General features: G+C 40.8%; 1 protein-coding gene across 4 annotated transcripts in view; it reads left to right on the top strand.

Annotated features, from left to right (window-relative positions):
• Nucleotides 1-26264, top strand: part of REPS1 (RALBP1 associated Eps domain containing 1) — a 150464-nt gene that overhangs the window by 54694 nt on the left and 69506 nt on the right. For 3 of the 4 annotated variants that reach the window (XM_068231680.1, XM_068231682.1, XM_068231679.1), the window contains exons 5-8: nt 2412-2536; nt 22713-22875; nt 24302-24365; nt 24481-24635. In XM_068231680.1, coding sequence (XP_068087781.1) covers nt 2412-2536; nt 22713-22875; nt 24302-24365; nt 24481-24635 — 507 coding nt within the window. The remainder of the gene's footprint in view (nt 1-2411; nt 2537-22712; nt 22876-24301; nt 24366-24480; nt 24636-26264) is intronic. The other variant, XM_068231681.1, reaches the window with a different exon arrangement.

Below are 26264 nucleotides of genomic sequence, written 5' to 3'. Positions count from 1 at the left end.
CAGTATATGCAGGCAGGAATAGGGACCCCCAATATAGGTAACCAGGCATAGGTGTTCCCAGTATAAGCAGGCAGGAATAGGGACCCCCAATATAGGTAACCAGGCATAGAAGTTTTCAGTATGTAGGCAGGAATAGAGGATTCCAGTCTCAAAGACAGTGTCAGCGTGTGGGCTGTGGGGAAACTAAAAACAGGCCCTGGAGTTCCGTGCAGTGCTACAGTGCATGCTGAGTGACACCACAAAGTCCAAACATACTCTCCTGGTGACTGCCTCGATCCGTCTCCTGTTCGCTCGCCATCTCCTTAACCGTCGCCATCTCCTTCTGGTATGCGTCCACCACGCGGCTCTCTGCCGCATCACTGAAGGGCACGAAAATTGCCCTATAAGAGAGTCAATCAATCCGCCGGTCGCATCAGTGGGACTGATTTGTCCCACGGTAGGAAAGAGCGAGACCAATTTGTCCTGCAGAAGGAGCAAAACGCGCACGGAACACCAGGGTTCTGCGGAACCCCGGTTGAATATCACTGCTCTGGAGCAAGGAGGTACAGAGCCTCCGGATCCCTGCCACTAACTCATTCCCCCGGACACCCACATTTCTTACAAAAATGCTGGTTTAGGGCTGATTCACACTGCAAGAGCTTTCTCTAAGCCCTTGTTATTTTAGAAACTCTTGCTAATGTAATGCTATGAGTTTATCACTCGAGCAATGTGATTTTGTAAAAATCACCCATGGCATTACACTAGCAAGAGCTTTTCTAATCACTAGAATGCTCTTGCAGTGTGAACCAGAGAGAAAATCTGATCAGCATCTTTGTTTTGGACCCGTGGTTTGATATAGGACAAAGGATCACAAAACAGCCAGTCAATATCTATTGCTTAAAAGGAAATACATTTGGCAGCCTCTATATTCTCCTATAAAGGGTCACTTGATAGGAAACCTAAAGTGTGAGGAAGCAGTGGGGTCTTACTTTGAAAATGCTCTTTGCCTGGATCCTGTGCACTGACACTTCGCTTTTGGTATTTTCTAATTTGCTGAGCCAGGACAAGTGTGCAGGACTGGTGCCACTGGCTGCATACTTATTGCAGGTGTGACTCTTTACAGTAGACCTGAGATGACAATTATTGCTGTATTTATACTTGCCTGGGGCTTCCTCCAACCCCATGAAGGTGCCTGGGCTTCCTCGCTGCGCTCTTGTGGCTGCAAACATATTCTGCACCTGCGCAGTAGTACTCCTGGGAGTGCAAGTGGCCATGCAGGAGTGTGCAACTGACCAGGTTACCAGCGGCAATTACAGGAGAATGGAGGCGACTGCGAGGGAGCCCCGGCACCTCATGGGGCTGGAAGGAATCCCCAGGTAATTATAAATACAATAATAATCTCAGGTACACTTTAAGTACTAAAGGGATTCCACTGACATTTTGTAAAACCAATATAAATAGGCCAACTTCTAGATTCTCATTTCATGTCTTTATGAAAATGCAGACATAAGATGGTAATCTTTCTAACTGGCCATTCATGACTGACTCAGATTATATTTTTACTTTAATTGGGCAGGAAAGTTTTCCAATCACAGTTTTTTGCTATACAATCAGGGTTTCGGTGCTGCTTAAAGGGGTCCCAAACTGAGAGGCATACGGAGGCTGACATATTTATTTATTTCCTTTTAAACATTGCACAATGCCTGGCTGTCCTGCTGATTCTCTGCCTCTAATGCTGGGGATACACTGTACGTTTCTGTACCATGTATCGACCAGCTGATCCGGCCAGCTGATAATATTCAGCTGGCCCGATCAAGCCGCTCGACCCGCGCCCGCTCGATTCCCGCCTGCGGACAATGGCAGGGAATCGAGCTCTGATAACGAAGCGCCAACGGTGGCGAGCGGTAATCGATCTGCGTGGACGAGCGGGGACACGGCTGGGGTCGATCCGGCAGCTAATCGAGCCGCCGGTCGACCCGTGCATCCCCAGCATAATACATACTAAGTTATAAATCCTTAACAAGCATGCAGATCAGATGTCTATGACAAATCTAACAAGATTAGCTGCATGCTTGTTTCAGGTGTGTGATTTTAGACCATACTGACCAGAAAGATCTGCAGGACTGCCAGGCAACTGATATTGTTTAAAAGGACATACATTTGGCAGCTTCCATAGGTCTCAAACCGTGGGTTCCTGTTAACAGGATGGGAACTCTTGTTCAACCAAAACATTCTTCCTTTGGCCAAAGTGGGGCAAATGGGTTATCCAGTGTGTCTGTCTTCTCCGAGGTTCCTATGCCTGTGTGAGCCAGCTGAATTGCAGCAAACGACGTTCTCCTGCCCAATACACAAGTCATTACTGAATAGTGGTGTTACTCTAGGTGTGTTCATTTTGGTTAAAATCTAATGTTAGTGCTTGCTCTTTTTTGCAGTTGGCTCATCTGGAGAAGGAGTATGGCCGGCGCACTCACCACTTCCACATCAGGAAAATTGGGTCAGTTTTGCAGATACTCCACCAAGCAGTAGTCTTTTATCCATGCATCCTGCATCTGTCCAGGTGTGACTTTTATTTAGTTGCATACTCACTTTCTGCATTTGCATTGATTTGCTTCATTTGAATGTTTCCTTCATGCTGCTTTTTATTTTTTGTTTACCCACACTGCTCATTTTTACAGCTTTTTTTTGCACATTGCCAAACACATGATGTTTGCAGCAGAGAATGTTAAACATTTGGTAGGCATCTAAAGATTTTTTTTTTTTTTTGTTAGCATGAAAACATTTGTAAGCACAGCTGTGTGATAAAAATGGCTTCTGAATTTGTTTGCGAATTAAGTCTTCTCAATATACTGGTAGGTGAACAGAGGCGCCAGTAGAATAAAAGTACATAAAATTTTAAAAAAATTGCCGGGAGGAAGTGGTGGACTTGCGCTCTGTTTGCTATAACAGAATTGCTGTTGTTTATCCCCTGTTTATTGCCTGAAGAAGTGGGCTGTGCCCGCGAAACGCATTGCATCTTTGGGGTATCTTCAATAAATGTGTATTTATTTATTTAATCACAGTCCTTGGTGTCTGCTTTAACGGAGGCAAGTCCACCACTTCCTCCCAGCATTTTTTTAAAAATTTTTATGTACTTTTATTCTACTGGCGCCTCTGTTCACCTACCAGTATATTCAAGTCCACCCCAGGTGGAGGGGTGATCTACCCTTTTTCTCCTATCTACAGAGAGCGACTTCTTAATCCTGAGTGAGGACAGGTCTAATCTCCTCACCTGCCTACTGAGTGGTTACCTGAACGGTAACCCATGATTGTGAGTATTACCATCTCACTGTCTCAATTATTCCATCTGTCTTGACATACTACACCATATTGGGCTCTCGATTTCTCTTCAATTGAAGTCTTGAATGTACCTTTCATGCCTGCCTTTTGCAGGGGTGTTACCTGGCAGTGAACCAGGTGGGTGGGAGGAAAGATTAGTAGTTGGTGCAACTACACAAAGATCTCAAAAGCAGTTCCCTTATATTATGATTTAATCCTTTCACTGCAAGGTATTGCTGATATTTTACATGACTGAACCAGTTTTTCCATTTTCTTGATTCAAAAAATAAGCATTACAGACCTAACAGTGTGCTAATCTTCTCCTTCCCCCAACATGTTGTTTTTTTTGTAAGTAATTTTAAGACCTATGTCAGTTCTGCAGAGTTTTACTAAAATGTTTACAGTCAGTTATCAATGCCCTGAAATTGTTTTTAATGTACATAATCACAGTGCACACTGCACATTTTCTACTAAATAGCATGAAAAGTACATTATCCTACCGAAGACGTCTTTGCTAAACCGTAAACACAAGAGGTCCAAAAAACTGTTGATGGGCAGCTTGTGGTAAACCCCCACCAAACACCCTCTGAAAACTGAACTTGGAAATATGCTAGACATACACTGAAACACGGGTAAAACAGATTAGTTATGCACAAACCATGTTATTTAAATTGACAAGCGTAGAGAAGGCACTCCTTCCTGGAAATGCTGGTGGATGTGCCAAGGCCGTCCGGTAACCAACCGGATGTAATCAATGTATAGATGAAGCCGGCACCATCCGTGGTATTAATGCTCTTTATTGAGTATCCATAGATACAGGCTGTCACATCAAGTGCGACGTTTCGAGAGGTTTCTCTTTCTCAAGCAAGTGGCAGTCTGAATACATACATTCATTCACAAGTATTTATACATGCCCACTAACTAATGAACCAATCAGTGGCCAACTATAATCTAAAGCCCCATCTACACCATGGAACATTGTAGCGATCTGGCGGCTCGATTAGCCGCCAGATCGCCTCTTCCGCATGCCCGCCGCATTCGAGTCCCCGCCGGCACCGCTTATTTCACGCACGGTTCCCTGCCATTGTCCCCTCGCGGGGATCGAGCAGGGAATTGGCGGTGCGGAGATCCGTCCTGTCGGATCTTATCAATTGATAAGGAGCATCGCGGCCGCATCTACTCGTGTAGATGCGGCTTTAGCCAATCACAGGCCCTATCTTTACCAGAGGACCTGATGGGGGGAACTGCATGAAGGAAAACTGGCCTATAGGAGACAGGCACACTCACCTGTCACGTCCTGGCCGCCATTGCCGGAATCCACCCACCAACCAGGAACTCCCGCAGCCAGCTGTGAATCACTCCGCCCAGGAAGGCGGGCAGAGTGTCCGCATTGGAGCGCAGACGCCTCGTGACCAGCCGAGCCAATCACGGCTGGCCACTTGCAGGCCCCGCCGTGGAACGCACGAGTCGCATGATAGTACGCATGATGGAATACCAGCCAATAAGGCTATGCGTACATTGCGTCCCACGTGCGTCCACGTCAGTCCGCAGGCGTCGGCTACGCCGCATCCCCATGGCAACGAGTACCCCAAGCCGGAAGGCGCCGCAACAGACGGCGAGGACGTGTGTAGAGAGGACCCTGGCAGTAGAAACGGGCCAAAACAGTATAAATGCATGAGATTTAAAGGGGGAAACACAGCCTGTCATACCCACAGCATGAAACATAACTACATCCTACATAACTACATCCAAATGCATACTGTAACTAATAAATAAACTTTTATTTTATTTTTTTGTTTCTTATTTTTCATTTCTTTTATTTTTTATATTTATTTTTATTTTCCATTTCTAATTTTTTTATTTTCACTTTTTATCTTTTAATTTTCTTTTTTTATATTTTCTTTTATTTATATTTTTTTTATTTATCCTACCTTGGGTACAGTTTATTTATTAGTTACAGTATGCATTTGGATGTAGTTATGTTTCATGCTATGGGTATGACAGGCCCCCCTTTAACCTTATGCATTTATACTGTTTTGGCCCGTTTCTACTGCCAGGGCCTTCTCTTCACGTCCTCGCCGTCTGTTGCGGCGCCTTCCGGCTTGGGGTACTCGTTGCCATGGGGATGCGGCGTAGCCGACGCCTGCGGACTGACGTGGCCACACGTGGGACGCAATGTACGCATAGCCTCATTGGCTGGTATTCCATCATGCGTACTATCATGCGACCCGTGCGTTCCACAGCGGGGCCTGCAAGTGGCCAGCCGTGATTGGCTCGGCTGGTCACGAGGCGTCTGTGGCGTCTGCGCTTCAATGCGGACACTCTGCCCGCCTTCCTGGGCGGAGTGATCCGCAGCTGGCTGCGGGAGTTCCTGGTTGGTGGGTGGATTCCGGCAATGGCGGCCAGGACGTGACAGGTGAGTGTGCCTGTTTCCTATAGGCCAGTTTTCCTTCATGCAGTTCCCCATCAGGTCCTCTGGTAAAGATAGGACCTGTGATTGGCTTAGATTATAGTTGGCCACTGATTGGTTCATTAGTTAGTGGGCATGTATAAATACTTGTGAATGAATGTATGTATTCAGACTGCCACTTGCTTGAGAAAGAGAAACCTCTCGAAACGTTGCACTTGATGTGACAGCCTGTATCTATGGATACTCAATAAAGAGCATTAATACTACGGATGGTGCCGGCTTCATCTATATGTTGTTATTTAAAGTGGTATGTAAACCAAAAGTAAATCTCTGCATTAAAACACTAAACACAAAATGACTGATATAAAGTCACTGGAAGGGTTAATATCTCAAAGTTCCACTTCATCTAGGCTAATCGATAACATTGCTGGTTGCAAGGCAAATTATCAGGTTGTCTTGTAATTTTCATATTTGAGAGCAAACAAAGCAGGGAAGCTTCCCCTATATCCAGGGGGAGGCAGAATTTGTATCTGCTTTGATTGTTCTCCAAATACTTAATTACAAAACAGTCTAACTTTGCTAGTTGCTGCACAAATACGGTAATCAGTTGGCCTCAGTGCATGATAAATAGCCTTTAACCACTTGTGCCTAACTGGATGAATATATTTGTCCAGAAAGCACCGCTCAGAGGCAATTTGGACGAATGTATTCGTCCAGCGGTGTTGCGGCAGTTCAGCGGGCATATCCGCGTGCAGGCGGCTCGTTCCCCGCTGCCATTACACGGGATCTATTGGGGGAAGGGGAATAAGTGTTCCCCCAAGGCAAACTATCCTCTGTGAATAAATCAAGATGCATCCAATCAGGAGGCATCTTGATTCATGAAAACATAATGTCACAAAATAAAAAAATCTAGCACTTCCTGGTATCTTCCAGGAGAGTGCTTGGCGCCACCTAGGGGCCAAAAGTAAAATTAAAGTGGGGAAAAAAACACATAACAAAACACATTTAGTAAAAACTGATTAAAGGGGCACTACAGCGAAAAACTGTAAAATCTGTGCAAACCTATACAAATAAGTACATGTTTTTTTTCCAGAGTAAAATGAGCCATAAGTTACTTTTCTCCTATGTTGCTGACACAGTAGGTTGTAGAAATCTGACAGAAGTGGCAGGTTTTGGACTAGTCCATCTCTTTTTATAGGGGATTCTCAGGGATTTATTTATTTTGAAAAGCACTTAGTGAATGGCAGTTGCTTTGTTCAACTGCCAAAAAACTGTGTAGGGAGCAGGGAAGCTGGCCAGCATCATTGTTTAAATCCTTTTTAGGGAATATCTTTATAAAAAATAAAAGCCTTGCTGAGAATCCCCTATGAAGAGATGGACTAGTCCAAAACCTGTCCCTTCTGTCAGATTTCTACTACCTACTGTAAGTGACAACAACATAGGAGAAAAGTAATTTATGGCTCTTTTTACTTTAGAAAAAAATGTCCTCCTTATTTGTATATGTTTGCACATATTTTAAATTTTACAGTTTTTCACTGTAGCGCCCCTTTAAAGCCCCAAACTCGCCCATAGCTTTAAAAAAAAAAACATAGATAATTAGTTACCTTAGGGACTAAATGTTTTAATATGTGTGTTGTAAGGGTATAAAACTGTTATATTTTTCCTATGTGGCCTTGCAATTAGTGATAGACGCAAAACTTAAAAAAGCACCTTTACTTTCAAATAAAATATTGGCGACACACATTGTGCTAAGGAAATATTTTAAACGTTGCAGTAACCGTGACAAATGGGCAATTAAAATGTAGTTTTACTTTAAAACTATAATGGCTTAAAACTGAGAAGTTATTTAATTAAAAAAAAATGTCTTATTCCCTTTTAAAATGCATTTAGAATCAAATGGTGAATGTACCACCTAAAGAAAGCCTAATTGGTGGTGAGAAAAACATGGTATAGATCGTTTTGTTGTGAGAAGTAGTAATTATAGTAATTAAGTTATTGGTGAATGAATGGAAGGAGCACTGATGGGAAATTTGCTTCTGTCCTAGAGGGGAAAACACCTGTGGGCTGAAGTGGTTAAAGTGAACCCGAGGTGAGGGTAATATGGAGGCTGCCATATTTATTTCCTTTTAAGTAATACCAGTTGCCTGGCTATCCTGCTGAACCTCTGCCTCTAATTCTTTCAGCCATAGACCCTAAACAAGCATGCAGCAGATCAAGTGTTTCTGATATTATTGTCAGATCTGACAAGATCATCTGCATGCTTGTTTCTGGTGTGATTCATACACCACTGCAGCCAAATAGACCAGCAGGGCTGCCAGGCAACTGGTATTGTTTAAAAGGAAACAAATATGACAGCCTCCATATCACTCTCACTTCCGGTTCCCTTTAAAGTGTATACAAGGTAGATGTGGTCTGTGTGTGTGGGGTGGGGGGGCAATGGGACACAGAGGCATATTTACTTCTAAAGGACATGCCTCTGTGTCCACTCTGCTCCGTTCTCTGCCCACCCCTGCTCTGTGCTAAGATACTGTAAAGTTTATCTGCACACACCCAATTAACATTTCGGCTGTGCATTACGGCAGCCAAATAGCTCAGTAGGACTGCCAGGCAACTGGTATTGTTTAAAAAGAAATGCGTATGGCAGCCTCCATGTTCTTCTCACTTCAGTTGTCCTTTAAGTAGATGGGAAGCTTATTGATGGTCCAGAGGCTTCCTATTGTACTGTACTCGTACACTTATTCCTTTGTGTGTGTGTACACACACACACACACACACACACACACACACACACACACACACACACACACACACACACACACACACACACACACACACACACACACACACACACACACACACACACACACACACACACACACACACACACACACACACACACACACACACACACACACGAGCTGACACACACACACACACATGAGCTGACACACACACACACACACACACACACACACACACACACACGAGCTGACACACACACACACACACACACACACACACACACACACACACACACACACACACGAGCTGACACACACACACACACACACACACACGAGCTGACACACACACACACACACACACACACGAGCTGACACACACACACACACACACACACACACACGAGCTGACACACACACACACACACACACACACACACGAGCTGACACACAGAAGTAAACCAAAAGCACCTCAAAAGCTAGACATAATGCCAAGATCCAAAGAAATTCAGGAACAAATGTACTGTAATTGAGATCTATCAGTATGATAAAGGTTATAAAGCCATTTCTAAAGCTTTGGGACTCCAGCAAACCACAGTGAGAGCCATTAGCCACAAATGGCAAAAACATGGAACAGTGATGAACCTTCCCAGGAGTGGCCGGCTGACCAATATTACCCCGAGAGCACAGAGAAAACTCATCCGAGAGGCCACAAAAGACCCCAGGACAACATCTAAAGAACTGCAGGCCTCACTTGCCTCAATTAAGGTCAGTGTTCACGTCTCCACCATAAGAAAGAGACTGGGCAAAAACGGTCTGCATGGCAGATATCCAAGGCGCAAACCACTTTTAAGCAAAAAGAACATTAAGGCTCGTCTCAATTTTGCTAAAAAAACATCTCAATGATTGCCAAGACTTTTGGGAAAATACCTTGTGGACCGACGAGACAAAAGTTGAACTTTTTGGAAGGTGCGTGTCCCGTTACATCTGGCATAAAAGTAACACAGCATTTCAGCAAAAGAACACCATACCAAGAGTAAAATATGGTGGTGGTAGTGTGATGGTCTGGGGTTGTTTTGCTGCTTCAGGACCTGGAAGGCTTGCTGTGATAGATGGAACCATGAATTCTACTGTCTACCAAAAAATCCTGAAGGAGAATGTCCGGCCATCTGTTCGTCAACTCAAGCTGAAGCGATCTTGGGTGCTGCAGCAGGACAATGACCCAAAACACACCAGCAAATCCACCTCTGAATGGCTGAAGAAAAACAAAATGAAGACTTTGGAGTGGCCTAGTCAAAGTCCTGACCTGAATCCTATTGAGATGTTGTGGCATGACCTTAAAAAGGCAGTTCATGCTAGAAAACCCTCAAATAAAGCTGAATTACAATAATTCTGCAAAGATGAGTGGGCCAAAATTCCTCCAGAGCGCTGTAAAAGACTCGTTGCAAGTTATCGCAAACGCTTGACTGCAGTTATTGCTGCTAAGGGTGGCCCAACCAGTTATTAGGTTCAGGGGGCAATGTCTTTTTCACACAGGGCCATGTAGGTTTTGAGTTATTTTCCTCACTAAATAATAAAAAACATCATTTAAAACTGCATTTTGTGTTCAATTATGTAATCTTTGACTAATAGTTACCGGTGTTTGATGAGCAGAAACATTTAAGTGTGACAAACATGCAAAAGAATAAGAAATCAGGAAGGGGGCAAATAGTTTTTCACAGCACTGTGTGTGTATGTGTATATATGTATATATGTATATATATATATATATATATATATATATATATATATATATATATATATATATATATATATATATATATATATATATATATATATATATATATATATATATATCAGAATCAGAATCAATTTATTTTCGCCAAGTAAGTTTGCACCTACAAGGAATTTGTCTTGGCAGTTGCTTAACAAACACAAACAAAAACAATACAAGGACAGACAGTGTGAATATTACAAGTTAAGGACATTATAAGTATAGTGGCAGTAAGCAATGTGAGAATTGTTCATGTTTAGTTCTGTGCTGATTACTTTCAGTCCTAGCAGCTCTAACGTGGTTCAGCATTAAGTATGGCTACCGCACCTAGCCCACACACACGTTCACATGATAAGAGGTTAGTCCCCCTGATCGAAGCCACCAGTGTAATTGATTCTTGGCGCTTTTTAAATCCTACATCTAGAGAGTATTCCCACTACTCCCATAGGCACAAGACGCACTCACGTATAGATATTATCCTCCTTCGTGATAAACTCTCATCGAGACTCTTAAAAGCTAACATACAGGACATGGTCATCTCTGATCATGCACCAGTAACTGTGGAAATGCACGATTTAGCGCCTAAGGGAAACGACTTCATTTGGCGCTTTCCTTCTCATTTGTATTCAGATGAAAACTTCTCTACTTTGCTGAAAAACTGGTGGCTTGAGTATCAGAGTGACAATTCTCAGCATCAGGACAACCCCATACTGTTCTGGGAAGCCTCTAAAGCAGTCCTCAGAGGTAAAATCATGGGCTACCTAAAAAAAAAAAGTATGGCTACCGCTTGAGGAAAAAAACTGTTCCTGTGTCTAGAGGTTTTGGTAGCGATTGACCGGAATCTTACTCCTGAAGGCATGCGCTGGAAGATGGAGTGAGCTGGGTGAGAGGGGTCAGAGGCAATTTTGGTTGCTCTCTTTCTGCACCTGCTAGTGTAAAGATCCTGCAGGGAAGGTAAGCTACAGCCAATTATCCTTTCCGCTGATCGGATGATGCGCTGCAGCCTCCCCTTTTCTAATGCTGAGCAGGAGCCGAACCATACAGTCATAGATGATGTTATGGTTGATTCGATGATTGCAGTGTAGAACTGCACCATTAGATTTTGAGGTAGGCCAAACTTTTTCAGCTGCCGTAGATGGTACATTCTCTGTTGTGCTTTCTTGACAATAGTGGCAGTGTTGTTGTCCCATTTTAAGTCGTTTGAGATCGTGGACCCAAGAAACTTGAATGACTCTACTTGGGTTATTGTGGATCCATTTATGGTTAAGGGGAGGTGCTGGGGGGGAGATCTCCTAAAGTCTATTATCATCTCCATGGTTTTGAGAGCATTTAGTTCCAAGTTGTTGCTGCTTCACCAGGAGGAAAGCTGTCCCACCACATGCCTGTATGCAGACTCATCCCCGTTTTGAATGAGACCAACAACTGTTGTGTCGTCTGCAATCTTCAGAACCTTAACAGATGGATCTGTGGAGATGCAGTCATTGGTGTAAAGTGAGTACAGCAGTGGGGAAAGCACACAGCCCTGGGGTGCACCAGTACTGACTGTCAGAGAGCTTGATGTGAGTTTACCAAGTCTAACACGCTGTCTTCTGTCGGTTAAGAAGTCGGTTATCCATTTGCAGAGGGATTCAGGTATGTGTAGCTGGGAGAGCTTGCTGTGCAGCAGTGATGGAATTATGGTATTAAATGCAGAGCTGAAATCTATAAATAAAATCCTGGTGTAGGTTCCTGGGATATCTAAATGCTGTAGTACATAATGCATACACATGTTCACGGCATCGTCTGCGGATCTGTTAGGCCTGTAGGCAAATTGCAAAGAGTCCAGCAGGGGATCTGTGATGGATTTCAGATAAGTCATTATCAGTTTTTCAAATGCTTTCATGACCAGTGATGTCAGCGCAACAGGCCTGTAATCATTTAAACATGCAGGTTTTTTTTTTTTTTTAATTGGTACAATAGTTGCGCTTTTAAAACAGGCAGGAACAATTGAGAGTTCTAGAGATGCTTTGAATATGTCTGTAAATACAGGCGCTAATTGGTCGGCACAGAGATTCAAGCATTTCGCAGACACAGCGTCTGGTCCCATTGCTTTCCTGGTGTTTTGTTTTTTAAAGAGTCTATTTACATCTGATTGGCATATTGTTAGAGCATGCACATCTGGGGACAGGTCAATAGATTGTGTCTGGCCTCCTGTGTTGTGTAGTTGCTGAGGCACCGCAGGGGGTGGAGACGTTGGCTGGCAGGAAAAGTGTTCAGTTTGCCTGTGGCAGAGATGCAAATTGACTTGTTGTGTTTGGCTTTTGTTGGTAGTGTCAAACCTGCAATAAAATGTATTCAGCTCATTTACAAGCTGCAGGTTATGTAGTGAGGGGGGAGGAGATTTCCTCCCCCCTCACTATAACTATATATATATATATATATATATATATTTATATATATCTTATATATATATATATATATATATATATATATATATATATATATATATATATATATATATATATATATATATATATATTTATATATATATATATATATATATATATATATATATATATATATATATATATATATATATATATATATATATATTTTTATATATTTATATATATATATATATATATATATATATATTTTTATATATATATATATATATATATATATATATATATTTTTATATATATATATATATATATATATATATATATATATATATATATATATATATATATATATATATATATATATATATATATATATATATATATATATATATATATTTATTTATATATTTTTATATATTTTTATATATTTTTATATATATATATTTATATATATATATATATATATATATATATATATATATTTATATATTTTTATATATTTATATATATATATATATATATTTATATATATATATATATATATATATATATATTTATATATATATATATATATTTATATATATATATATATATTTATATATATATATATATTTATATATATATATATATTTATATATATATATATATATATTTATATATATATATATATATATTTATATATATATATATTTATATATATATATATATATATATATATTTATATATATATATATATATATATATATATATATATATATATATATATATATATATATTATATTATAATATAATTTTTTCTTTTTTTTTTTATGTGTGAGCAGCCACAAAAACCTATCTGGCAAGCTCTTGTCAGATATGTTCAGAGGGACCCTGCGCATGTATGGCTGGCTCAAGGATGGATTGAGAAGCCTCTGGACTATCCAGAGGCTTCCCTCTACTGAGATCTATTTTTTTTCTTTTATCTACTGATGCAGGTTTACTTTAAAAAATGTTCACCTACCTGGGGCTTCTTCAGCCTTCCTGTCCCGTCCCGTGCCGTCTCTAAATAATCCTCCGGTCCCCCGCCGCAATTCAGTTTTGTTAAAGCAAGTCCATGGCCACTGTGTCCTGTGCAGGTGCAGTACGCTCCTGGCAACTGGAAAGAGAGCACGCCCGACCAGGGCCTCACAGGCGCAGTGGCGGTCAACTTGCAAGTCGGTAACAAAACTTAGCCGCGTCAGGGGACCGGAGGATCATTCAGAGACTGCGCGGGTACAGGGAGGCTGCAGGTGGGCTAACATTTTATTCACCACAGGCACACAAATTGATAGCTCAGGTCGACCTTGTAAGTAAAGTTAGCCTTTGACTATATCGGTAATGCACAATGTCTGTTTCTTACAGTGTAATAGTAGTTACCGCTTATGTATAATAGTGTATATGTGTGTGTTTTGTGCTTGTTTGTTTGTTTTGTTTGTTTTTGTTTGTGTTATGTCCAGCATTTAATCTTATGGTCTTTATTTTTCCCTTTTTGTTTTCACTTATTTCTTAGACATGCTTCATATGTGGTACTATATGGTATTTTTTTTAAGCTGGTTCAAGTTCTCTAAATGGAGATATCAAGATTTGATGTTCGCCTCTTACTTCTCCATTGTGTTGTAAAGACGATCAGAGTCCCCAATTCTCACCTGGCTTAAAGTGCCAGGACAACGATTGGTAACCTGCCCTGTCGGAAGCACGCTGCTGATCAGTCTTTACAAGGAGGAACTTTGTGAACATGAGGTGCATATTCGCAACTCTCCAAAGCCACAAAATCTTCTTAATAGAAAACGTTAATTTAGGAGATGTCCAACTTTGTAGAAGTGATATACTGTAGGGCCTTAGTTCTAAAAATGCATTTATTTCCTTGATACCTTTGTTTGCTACATTTTTTTAGCATGATCATCTTGAAGGTCAAGTTAAGAGTATCGCTACTTCTCAAGTAATGATCCTAGTGAGAACTAACAGGCTCAAATTGTGAGCAACTGGCAAATGGTGCTTTTACCGTAATGCTGATCTTCTTTTAGGGCCTGTTTCCACTACACACAGATTCTGGATGCAGAAAAACTGTCTCCAATGAATGCCTATGGGGCTGTTTCCACTAAACACAAATTTTCTGATGCAGATTTCTGCATTGTGCATCAGTTTCCCATACAATCAAAACGTTTGTGGAAACAGGCCCTTAGCAGCCTGATCACCAGAAAACAAAAAGTTGATAAATACAGATCACATGTAGCCTTAACAATTGCCATTTTATAGCAGGGCTGTTGAGTCCGAGCAATTTTTGGGTACCTGGAATCGATGTTGGGAAAAAATGCACCTAATAACTCCTAATAAATTTAAACTGTAGAAGACAAAATATACTAAAATGTTCTATTTCTCAGATAAGTTATGAATGACTTATACATACAGTAATAGCAGTGCTTAGTCCACTAGATGAAATAAACCAATAAAAAAAAAAATTACTTGTGCTGCTGCAATAAAGCAGTCACAGTATTTTTGAATCAGATATACATAATCTGATTGTGACTATATTTCTGATGTGTACACAGGAATATTTTATATATAATATCTCTGCTGTAAGAATAAAGCCTGATGTGTAGTGGTGTCAATAGTAGGGATGGTCAATGAGATGCAAATAATTCTGCATTAATGCATATGTACCCTTTGCCCATGAAATCAATTAATTTGATATGTTAAATTTGAGGTTGAGGACTACAAATTAAGTTACACAGCAGTACTATGCTCTGCATATGCACTCCCTGCAGAGCTGTTGTGAATCCACTTGTGCACATTGGATGCTGAGCTGTTGTCGATCAACCGTAAACCCGGTTCAGATCGTGCAGGAAGAATGTGTAATAGAGAAAGAATTCCCTCATTCTCCTGCGTAGTACCTGCATGCCACTTTTAGATGTACCCACAGTTAGATTGCCTAGGGTCCCATCGATGTTCTTTGTTCATGCCTGCACTTTCTACAAGTACTCTTACTAAGGACTAGTTATGATTTCTATTTAACATAACATAACTCACCAAAATGTCAGAATAAAGGTCTTGTAGACATCCTGCATTTAATATAGAACACACAATTGTTGAGATAATTAAATTTATGAATAAACTTAAAATATAGTGAAACTATACAAATAAGGCAAAAGAATATACAGTATGTACATATATACATAATACACCTCCCGCATGTGGTATATTTTTAAACGGGGAATGGCACAGAGGGCGACATCACAATCGGGATAGTAGAAGCGTGATTCCTTTCGGACTTTTTTTTCCCCTTTGCTATCAGTCTCCGGCAGCAGGCAGAGAGTAGTCCAAAATCCAGGCAGAGTTAAGTGCAGGCAGAGAGTAGTCAAAATCCAGGCAAAAATCAGTACCCGTAAGGTAGATCAGCAAAAGCACTTAGCTCGGAAGCAGTTGGGAACCAAATGCCTATATTGACATCCGGTGCTTTCAACTGAGCTTATCTGCCATCTATGCCATGGCAGTCATGTGAGACGGGAGCGGTCAAATCGCAACTTGTGATTAGAGACAATTGAGAAGGAATTACAGGCTAAACTCTCAACATACATATAGGCTTCATTTCTCTCTGTTTACCTTCTGTGCTGCCCAAGAGATCGGGATCCAGAGGGGGGGTTAGACAGGCCAATTTCTCGACATGCAGGCTGCATTTCTCTCTGTTTACCTTCTGTGATGCACAAAAGATTGGGGTCCAGAGTTTGGATTAGTTTAGGCTAAACTTTCTCCATCTTACTTCTGCCCTGTGCGAGAGATCGGGTCCACTTTAAATTTAGGTGCCACCCCGATGACGACATGCCGCTCCCATACCGCCGCTGATTGGCCACTGTGATCCAGAAAGAAGAGGGGATCCTGGTGGCCGGCAATAGGAGCCTGGAGTCCCACTGGACAGCGCCAATCATGCGTGGGACCCAGGTAAGGCTGCGCAGCGTTGATTTTAGCTACCCTAAGCTCGGGGTTACCGCTCTTGGCTATTTTTTCCGCTAGGGAGGTTAAAGCAGGAGGATCAGCCATACTATGCCAGGGAAAAAAACACATATATAAGTAGATGAATACTTGATCTACTTACATAACACATGTATTGTACTGTCCACGTTTTGATTTCAGTGAATTTTATATAGTAAATGAAGAGAATTCTGTTCCTGGTGGGGGCCATGTCTTTTGCCCATAGCTGAGGCTAAAGACTGATGTCATTCTTCCCTTAACTTTTTTATTTTCTCCTCCAATCGCTGACTCGCCTCAGCCTTGCTTGTAAACACAAGCAAGCAGGGGATCGGGTTTCAGCAAGGCAGTTAGGCAGGGGAATAAAGGAAAGAGGAGGAATATATTCTAGATAAAAAGAACCCCCAGCATGCAACTGTTTGGTACTGACTACTAAAGGGCCAATGCTCCTAAAGTGTGTGATAACTCCAAACCATAACAGCAGAAAACGTTTTGAATGCAGGATTAGCATCTTTATCACTTAATACACTCGGACCAGTTGCTGTTGAAATTTAATTTTTATGGTGACAATCCCGCTTTAAAAGTTAGAATGCCCCAACACATTGATAAGATTCACTGAAACCCTGTATCAGCTGGGTTCCGGTGCATAGATCTGCCGCCCTTGCAGAAACTGGTCCTGGCCTTTTCTATATCCGATATCTAAAAGGTAGAGCCCTTTTTCTACAAGGCAGCAGGGCTACCCGCTGGAACCTGGCTGATATGGTGCTCCAGTGAATCTTCTTATATAACATGCTGGGGCATTCACTTTGGCAATAGCATTAGCAAAGCTTTGCTAATGATGAAATGCTTTTTATGCTACACTAGTAGACCCAAGCCCGTTTAAAAATGGGCTCTAGGTCTTTTGTATACCGCCGCCAGTGCGCATGCGCGCGCTCACACCCGCCGCGCGCTCACGCAACCGCCGCGCACTCGCCCGCCTCGCTCCCTGGTCCCGTCCAGCTGTCCATACTGTGCACATGCGCAGTAGCAAATAACAGGGACAGCTGGACGCAGCGACACAGGGAGTTTATTATAGAGGATACTTCTAATTAACAATATTGTTACATGCAAATTAGAGGAGTTGGTGGAATCATAAACTGAGGAGTTGGAGTCTGAGGATTTTTGTGCTGACTTCACAGTCCTGCTAACAACATACCACATGGCTTTTAAGTGCTGCCACCTTATTGATTTTTTTTCTTTTTTATTAAAGTGGTGATCTAACTGATCACCAAATTTATAGATTTGGCAATCGGACAAGTTAGTTTAGCAAAATGGCACTTCTCTAGTGAGCAACTGATTACAACCTTTATAAATAGCAGGATTGAGAGGTCAGAGCAATTTTGGGTACCTGGACTCTGAGTTGAATGATTTTTGGACTGACTCCACAGCCTTGATAAATAGGCCTTTATGTGATGCATTCAACAAGCTCATTCCACAGTAACATTTGCATGATTCATCAACTTAGAATTATATGCATATCTCAAGCCAAGTAGAAAGTTGGCACTGACGCAAAACTTTGTACTAAACACTTTTAGACATCCGTGGCATAGGAATATCGAAAAACAAAAAATCCTGTAGACGTCAGCATCAGGCGGAAGTAGTTTTGTACTAAGGCGCCTTTAGACATCAGTTGTGTATGTATTCGGAAGCACAGAAATGTTTGTAGACATTGGCGGCAGTCTGAGGGTTAATACAAATCTACTCTCATGCATTAGAGTATGGAAGACTGGCCTAGGGCTTTAAAGGATAACTGAAGTGAGGATAATATGAAGGCTGCCATATATATATATTTCCTTTTAAACAATACCAGTTGCCTGGCAGCCCTGCTGGTCTATTTTGGCTGCACTAGTATCTGAATAACATCAGAAACAAGCATGCAACTAATCTTATCAGATCTGACAGTGTCAGAAACACGTGATCTGTATATACTTGTTCAGGGTCTATGGCTAAAATTATTAGAGGCAGAGGATCAGCAGGGCTGCCAGGCAATTAGTATTGCTTGAAAGGAAATAAATATAGCAGCCTCCATATACCACTTGCTTCAGTTGTCCTTTAAAGAGAACCTGAACTGAAAATAAAAGGTTAAAATAACCATACACAGGTCATACTTACCTCCTGTGTAGTCTACTACTTAATCTCTTTCTCCTCTCCTGCGTCCTGTTTGTCCACTGTGATCAATGGATTTCTGCATCCTCCATTTTAACCACTTGAGGACCACAGTCTTTTCGCCCCTTAAGGACCAGAGCCTTTTTCTCCATTCAGACCACTGCAGCTTTCACGGTTTATTGCTCGGTCATACAACCTACCACCTAAATGAATTTTACCTCCTTTTTTTGTCACTAATACAGCTTTCTTTTGGTGCTATTTGATTGCTGCTGCTAGTTTTAGTTTTTATTCTATTCATCAAAAAAGACATAATTTTGTCAAAAAAATTGATTTTTTATTTTTTTTTACTTTCTGTGCTGACATTTTTCAAATAAAGTAAAATTTCTGTATACATTTTTGTCCAAATTTATTGTGCTACATGTCTTTGATAAAAAAAAATCCATTCAGTGTGTATTTATTGGTTTGGGTAAAAGTTATAGCGTTTACAAACTATGGTGCCAAAAGTGAATTTTCCTATTTTCAAGCATCTCTGACTTTTCTGACCACCTGTCATGTTTCATGAGGGGCTAAAATTCCAGGATAGTATAAACACCCCCCAAATGACCCAATTTTTGGAAAGAAGACATCCCAAAGTATTCACTGAGAGGCATGGTGAGTTCATAGATTTTATTTTTTGTCACAAGTTAGCGGAAAATGACACTTTGTGACAAAAAAAAAAGTTTCCATTTCTTCTTTCTTGCGACAAAAAAAAATGAAATCTGCCACGGACTCACTATGCTCCTCTCTGAATACCTTGAAGTGTCTACTTTCCAAAATGGGGTCATTTGTGGGGTGTGTTCACTGTCCTGGCATTTTGGGGGGGTGCCTAATTGTAAGCACCCCTGTAAAGCCTAAAGGTGCTCATTGGACTTTGGGCCCCTTAGCGCAGTTAGGCTGCAAAAAAGTGCCACACATGTGGTATTGCCGTATTCAGGAGAAGTAGTATAATGTGTTTTGGGGTGTATTTTTCCACATACCCATGCTGGGTGGGAGAAATATCTCTGTAAATGACAATTTTTTGATTTATTTTTTTACACACAATTGTCCATTTACAGAGAGATTTCTCCCACCCAGCATGGGTATGTATAAAAATACACCCCAAAACACATTATACTACTTCTTTTGAGTACGGCGATACCACATGTGTGACACTTTTTTTGCAACCTAGGTGCGCTAAGGGGCCTAACGTCCTATTCACAGGTCCTTTTGAGGCATTTGGATTCTAGACTCCTCACGGTTTAGGGCCCCTAAAATGCCAGGGCAGTATAGGAACCCCACAAGTGACCCCATTTTAGAAAGAAGACTCCCCAAGGTATTCTGTTAGGAGTATGGTGAGTTCATAGAAGATTTTTTTTTTTTGTCACAAGTTAGCGGAAATTGACACTTTGTGAAAAAAAGAAAAAAAACAATACAAATCAATTTCCGCTAACTTGTGACAAAAAATAAAATCTTCTATGAACTCGTCATACACCTAACAGAATACCTTGGGGTGTCTTCTTTCTAAAATGGGGTCACTTGTGGGGTTCCTATACTGCCTTGGCATTTTAGGGGCCCTAAACCATGAGGAGTAGTCTTGAACCCAAATGTCTCAAAATGACCTTTGAAATCCTAAAGGTACTCATTGGACTTTGGGCCCCTTAGCGCAGTTAGGCTGCAAAAAAGTGCCACACATGTGGTACTGCCGTGCTCAGAAGTAGTAGTATAATGGGTTTTGTGGTGTATTTTTACATATACCCATGCTGGGTGGGAGAAATATCTCTGTAAATGACAAATTTTAGATTTATTTTTTTTTTTATTTTTTTTTAACACACAATTGTCCATTTACAGAGAGATTTCTCCCACCCAGCATGGGTATGTGTAACAATACACCCCAAAACACATTACACTACTTCTCCTGAGTACGGCGATACCACATGTGACACTATTTTGCAGCCTAGGTGCGCTAAGGGACCCAACGTCCTATTCACAGGTCATTTTGAGGCATTTGTTTTCTAGACTACTCCTCACGGTTTAGGGCCCCTAAAATGCCAGGGCAGTATAGGAACCCCACAAGTGACCCCATTTTAGAAAGAAGACACCCCAAGGTATTCCGTTAGGTGTATGGTGAGAAGATTTTATTTTTTGTCACAAGTTAGTGAAAAATGACACTTTGTGAAAAAAACAATAAAAATCAATTTCCGCTAACTTTTGACAAAAAATAAAATCTTCTATGAACTCGTTATACACCTAACAGAATACCTTGGGGTGTCTTTTTTCTAAAATGGGGTCACTTGTAAATATAGCGTTGACAGATAGTGACAGGGAGTGATTGATGGGTGATTAGGGGGGTGATTGGGTGTAAACAGTGGTCTGGGGGTGGGCAGGGGGGGGTCTGAGGGGTGCTGTGGGCGATCAGGGGGCGGGGGGGAGATCAGTGTGCTTGGGTGCAGACTAGGGTGGCTGCAGCCTGCCCTGGTGGTCCCTCGGACACTGGGACCACCAGGGCAGGAGGCAGCCTGTATAATAGGCTTTGTATACATTACAAAGCCTATTATACCTATTACATGCAGCGATCCGGGTGCTAGTAACCCGCCGGCGCTTCCGAATGGCCAGCGGGTTACAGCACGAGGGGGGCAGAGCCTGTCGCCGGCGGCTGATCACGTCACGAATGACGCGATCGCCGCATAACCACACCCGCCACCGCCGATGGGCGTATTGCGGTCGTTTTGGGCCCAGCCCTTGCCGCCGCCCATCGCCTTAAGGCGGTCGGCAAGTGGTTAAAAATGGCCATTGCCACCTAACAGTTTCCTGGTCAGCACACTGTTAAACTGTAACATCACCCACTTGAGCCATAGGGAAACATGGACATTACCTTGCAAAGTCTGTTATAACTGACAGCTGCTGATATATAACTGACAGCAACTGGTATATTTCAGTTCTGACAAAATATTGTCAGAACCGGAAGAGATCACAGTAAGAAGAAAATGGTGAGCTTCTGAGAGGAACTGACAATGAGGTTAGTATGTAATATTCATTTGCAGCCTAGTCATGTGTTTATCTTAAATTATTTTTCCTCGCTTCAGGTTCCCTTTAAGGAGAAACCGTAACCAAAAACTGAACTTCATCCCAATCAGTAGCTGATACCCCCTTTCCCATGAGAAATCTTTACCTTTTCACAAATGGATCATCAGAAGGGGCTCTGTATGGCTGATATTGTGGTGAATCCCCTCCCACAGTGTGATGTCGGGACTATGGCTCTGAAGTCCTAACATCACACTGTGGAAGCCTTTTTTTTTGCATTGTGGGAAATAACAGCTGTTTCCAAGGGCCAAAAAAGCAAGCAGCATCTCCTTCCACTGACATCACCTGGCAGCAGTAAAAATGTCACCATGTGATAAATGTCAGAATGTAAATCAGGGAGAGGAAAGATTTTACAATAGGCAAACACTGACTAAATCATGTATACATAATTATTGTAAAAATGAAGCACTTTTTTATTAATTATTTTCACTGGAGTTCCTCTTTAAGAACAATTTTGTAAGGTGGAAATCCAGCTAAAATTTTAATTTTGAATAGAATGATAAAGTATAAGAACCTTTGCTAATTTATGTTGGATTCGCAATTGCAAATGTAAAAGTGCAAAAAAAAAAAATGTCAATGACAGGTGATTGACAATTGTGTATTTGTTGTTTTTTCAGCACGAGGAAGAGTTTCTGTGTCAGAACTTTCATGCAGTCTGTGTCAGCATTGTAGTGATTCTCCCTCCTTTCAGTCCTGATACTGTGACTCCCATGACATGCCAGTAATTGTACTGCTTCCCCTCTCAAGTCCAGCAATTTGTGTTTTATTGGTGTGAAGTTGTTCCATTTGCTTGTCTGAAGTTTCTTCCCCTTTGTTTAGGGTATGATTTCTCTTCCTCCTCTGTGCATGATTTTTCATTGAGGAAGCATAATTTGTAATTGCAGGACCAGACAACAGTCCGCACTGTGGCCTCTGCGACTACTGCAAATGAAATTCGTAGACAATCCAGTAGTTATGACGATCCTTGGAAGATCAACGATGAGCAAAGACAGTATTACATAAATCAGTTCAAAAACATTCAGCCTGACCTAAATGGATTTATCCCAGGTAGGAATATAAGGAGTGTGTATATATACTGGTTTACTGCTTCCGGGTTATTTTAGATCTTGTTAAAGTATACAAGCGAGATTGGTAGGGAGGCTGTAATCTGTATTGCATACTTAATGATATGTGTCTGGCTACATGATCATCCTAGAGTGACCCAGCCTGTACAAGTATACATTTTAGGCATGTCTTTAGCTTCCTGACTGCATGGTCACTGTGACTCAGGCACTCCTGGAGCCAAAATACAGCCAATGTGACTGAAGCAGGCACACCTCAGCACTGGTGTTCCAGTGTATAAGATGCACATGTTAACATGAAGTCCTGTTTTCTATGGTGAGGAGTGTGGGACATTAGCAAACATGTTTTGACTGGTAGTCTCATTTTTCTAAAGGCTGCAACCTTTGATATACCTTTTGATATAGTAATTCTAAGTAAAAGTATAAAATATACAGTAATATGCAGCTTTTGCTTCCAATAAACACTGATGTTAACCAAAAAATCCTCACATTTTCATAAAGAATAAAAACTGATTAAAAGGTGAACTGGTACAGCGCAGTCATTACTGACATAATGCATGGTAGAGAGGTTAAAGATCATTTTTTATATGTATTTATAGGTAATTGCTGGCCTTTCATAAACCAATCTCTCCAGTATTCAGTTGCGTAAGCTGTTCAGTCCAAATGGTTAAACAAAAGTACAACAGCCATTTCTGCTGATTGCTCAGGTATTTTCCTAAAGTTGACCATAGGCTGCACTAGCCATTTGCGGATTATCTTAAGGGACACCCAAGGTGAAAATAAACGAATTAAACAATTGTATCTATCCTCCTTCTAAGATATTCCACAGTTTTATTTTATATTTCAACCTACTTTTCAAGTTTTTACTGTTGTAATGTTTTTGCTCAATGACACATTCGTTGAAGTATGTCAGAGCTAAAATCTATGAACCATTGACCATTTTTATATTTCCTGCTCTCGGAAGCCATTTTCTGCTAGGAATGTGTTTTATAGTTGTAATTTCTTATAAGTGAGGGTCACACTGTAGTCTGACCCAGTCCTGACTCAGACAGGAACTGCCACTTACACACCTGATGTTTAACTCTTTCAGGCAGAGAAAGAAAAAAAAACACAGCATAGTTATTTGTGTGCTAGGCGCTGTACATACACATTTCTATCTCATCATGTCACATGTCACTTCGGGTATCCTTTAAAAGGTTGGGTTCTCATAGTGGCCAGATATGTTTAATGTATTGTACCATAAAGTACAGTGTGTTTTCATATAATCTTTTTATAACTAATGTGTTAAAAATCAAGTGGTACTTTTCCAAATATCATACACTAGGATGAGCTTGTTTTCTTTTTAATGCTGAGAAATCTTTACTTCTTGTGGTTTTGGGGGATTTAAGAACTTAGCTCATCTTCTGTTCTAGGCTCAGCAGCAAAAGAATTCTTTACAAAATCCAAACTTCCTATCCCTGAACTATCTCACATATGGTAAGTTTTAGCCTTTAGTGGCCTTTAGTTTGTTGTAGTTTGCGAAGATCATCTTTAATGTTGTTCTTACTTTCTTGTAAATCTATTTGCATATCTGGCTTTTTTCTCTCTTCAGGGAACTGTCGGATTTTGACAAGGATGGTGCTTTGACTTTGGATGAATTCTGTGCTGCTTTCCACCTTGTGGTAGCTAGAAAAAATGGATATGACCTGCCAGAAAAACTGCCTGAAAGCTTAATGCCCAAGCTAATAGATTTAGATGATTCTGCAGGTAATTTAGACTTTAATGTAACACTGGAAGCCTTTTTGTTGTATAATATGTAAGCTTGTATTCCTGCAGTCCTGAAGGTCTAGCATTTATCGTTTATTGGGAGTGCCCAATGCCTTTTTGTTCCAGGATTACATTTGGTGCAGCTTGACTGAGGGCAGAAAGAAACCACTCACATTCTGTATTTAGGACCTAAAATGCTATGAAACTCAGCATTTCCTCTAGGCTCTAAAATATTTACAGCATAAAATCTACTGCCACAACAACAAAAAAACTGAAGCAGAGCTGCATTCAAACAGTTAAACACAACACTTTGTTCTTCAGTTGAAACCTTCTTGCTTCAGCGGGCAGCTTCTGGCCACATCCAAAGAGGTGATGACGTTATCTGTAGTGGGAATTTGTCATTTATAGACAGACAATATTACTTGTGCACAAAAGTAAATATGATAACTGGGTAATAAAAAGTAGGAAAACACATTTTTATTGAATGTTATGTCTGTTGTATCCTACTTTAAACCCTGTGAAGCTGAATTCCAGCAGGAAATACTGCCATATGACTATTTTCCCAGCACAGTGTAAAGCAGATGAAAAAGAGCATGCCCTGATCAACTGCTTTCAGCCTTATTGCAAATGAATGTTTGATTGGTAGGTTTATCCAGGAAAACACAGTTGCTCAGTGGGATTCAATGTACCTTATCCACTTCTATACTCCTTGCCACGCATATCTACGTCCCTGTGAACTTCACTTCAGGTACAGGGTCGTAGATATGCGTCTGTTTACTTACCGCCACCGATCACGGTCATCGCGTCTCTCCCATTTGCATTCACCCGCAATCTTGTCCTTCCGTGATCGGGGCATGGGCAACAGCTGTTCCCAAACCCGATCACCATGCCTGTAATGAATCAAAGCCTGCGGCAGCAGCACAGGCTATGATTAACCGGTTAAAGCTTCATGACGAAGTCTGCACTCTCTTCCCTACAAAATCCTAGATAACACTGTTTAGTTATCTCTGAGCTGATAACAATGCTATACAGTTGTAACAGAATGAAAGCAAATCACTCTCCTTCCCCTAGGGAATTCAGTGGCAAGCCTAATGAATTAACAAGTGGAAAAATAATCATTTTAGAAGCAGACAAATGTAACAATTAGGTAGTGTATACAATATGTTAATAATAAATTATCAAAACAGAAGAACTGTTTAACTACTTCAGCCTTCATTCGATTTCACTTTATGCATCCGAGCAATGTTCACCTCCCATTAATTAGCCTATAACTTTATCACTAATCACAGTGAACTGATCTATATCTTGTTTTTTCCACCACCAATTAGGCTTTCTTTAGGTGGTAAATTTTGCTAGGAGCTACCTTACTGTAAATGCATTTTAACAGGAAGAATAAGAAAAAAATGGAAAAAATTCATTTCTCAGTTTTCAGCCATTATAGTTTTAAAATAATACATGCCTCCATAATTAAAACCCACGTATTTGCCCATTTGTCCCGGTTCTTACACCGTTTAAATTATGTCCATATCACAATGTGTGGCGACAATATTTTATTTGGACATAAAAGTGCATTTTTTCCGTTTTGCATCCATCACTGTTTACAAGCTTATAATAAAAAAAAAAAAAAAA

This window comes from Hyperolius riggenbachi, chromosome 4 (assembly GCF_040937935.1).
Source record: "Hyperolius riggenbachi isolate aHypRig1 chromosome 4, aHypRig1.pri, whole genome shotgun sequence".
Lineage (NCBI taxonomy): Eukaryota > Metazoa > Chordata > Amphibia > Anura > Hyperoliidae > Hyperolius > Hyperolius riggenbachi.
This window is presented reverse-complemented; position numbering and strand designations above follow the sequence as displayed.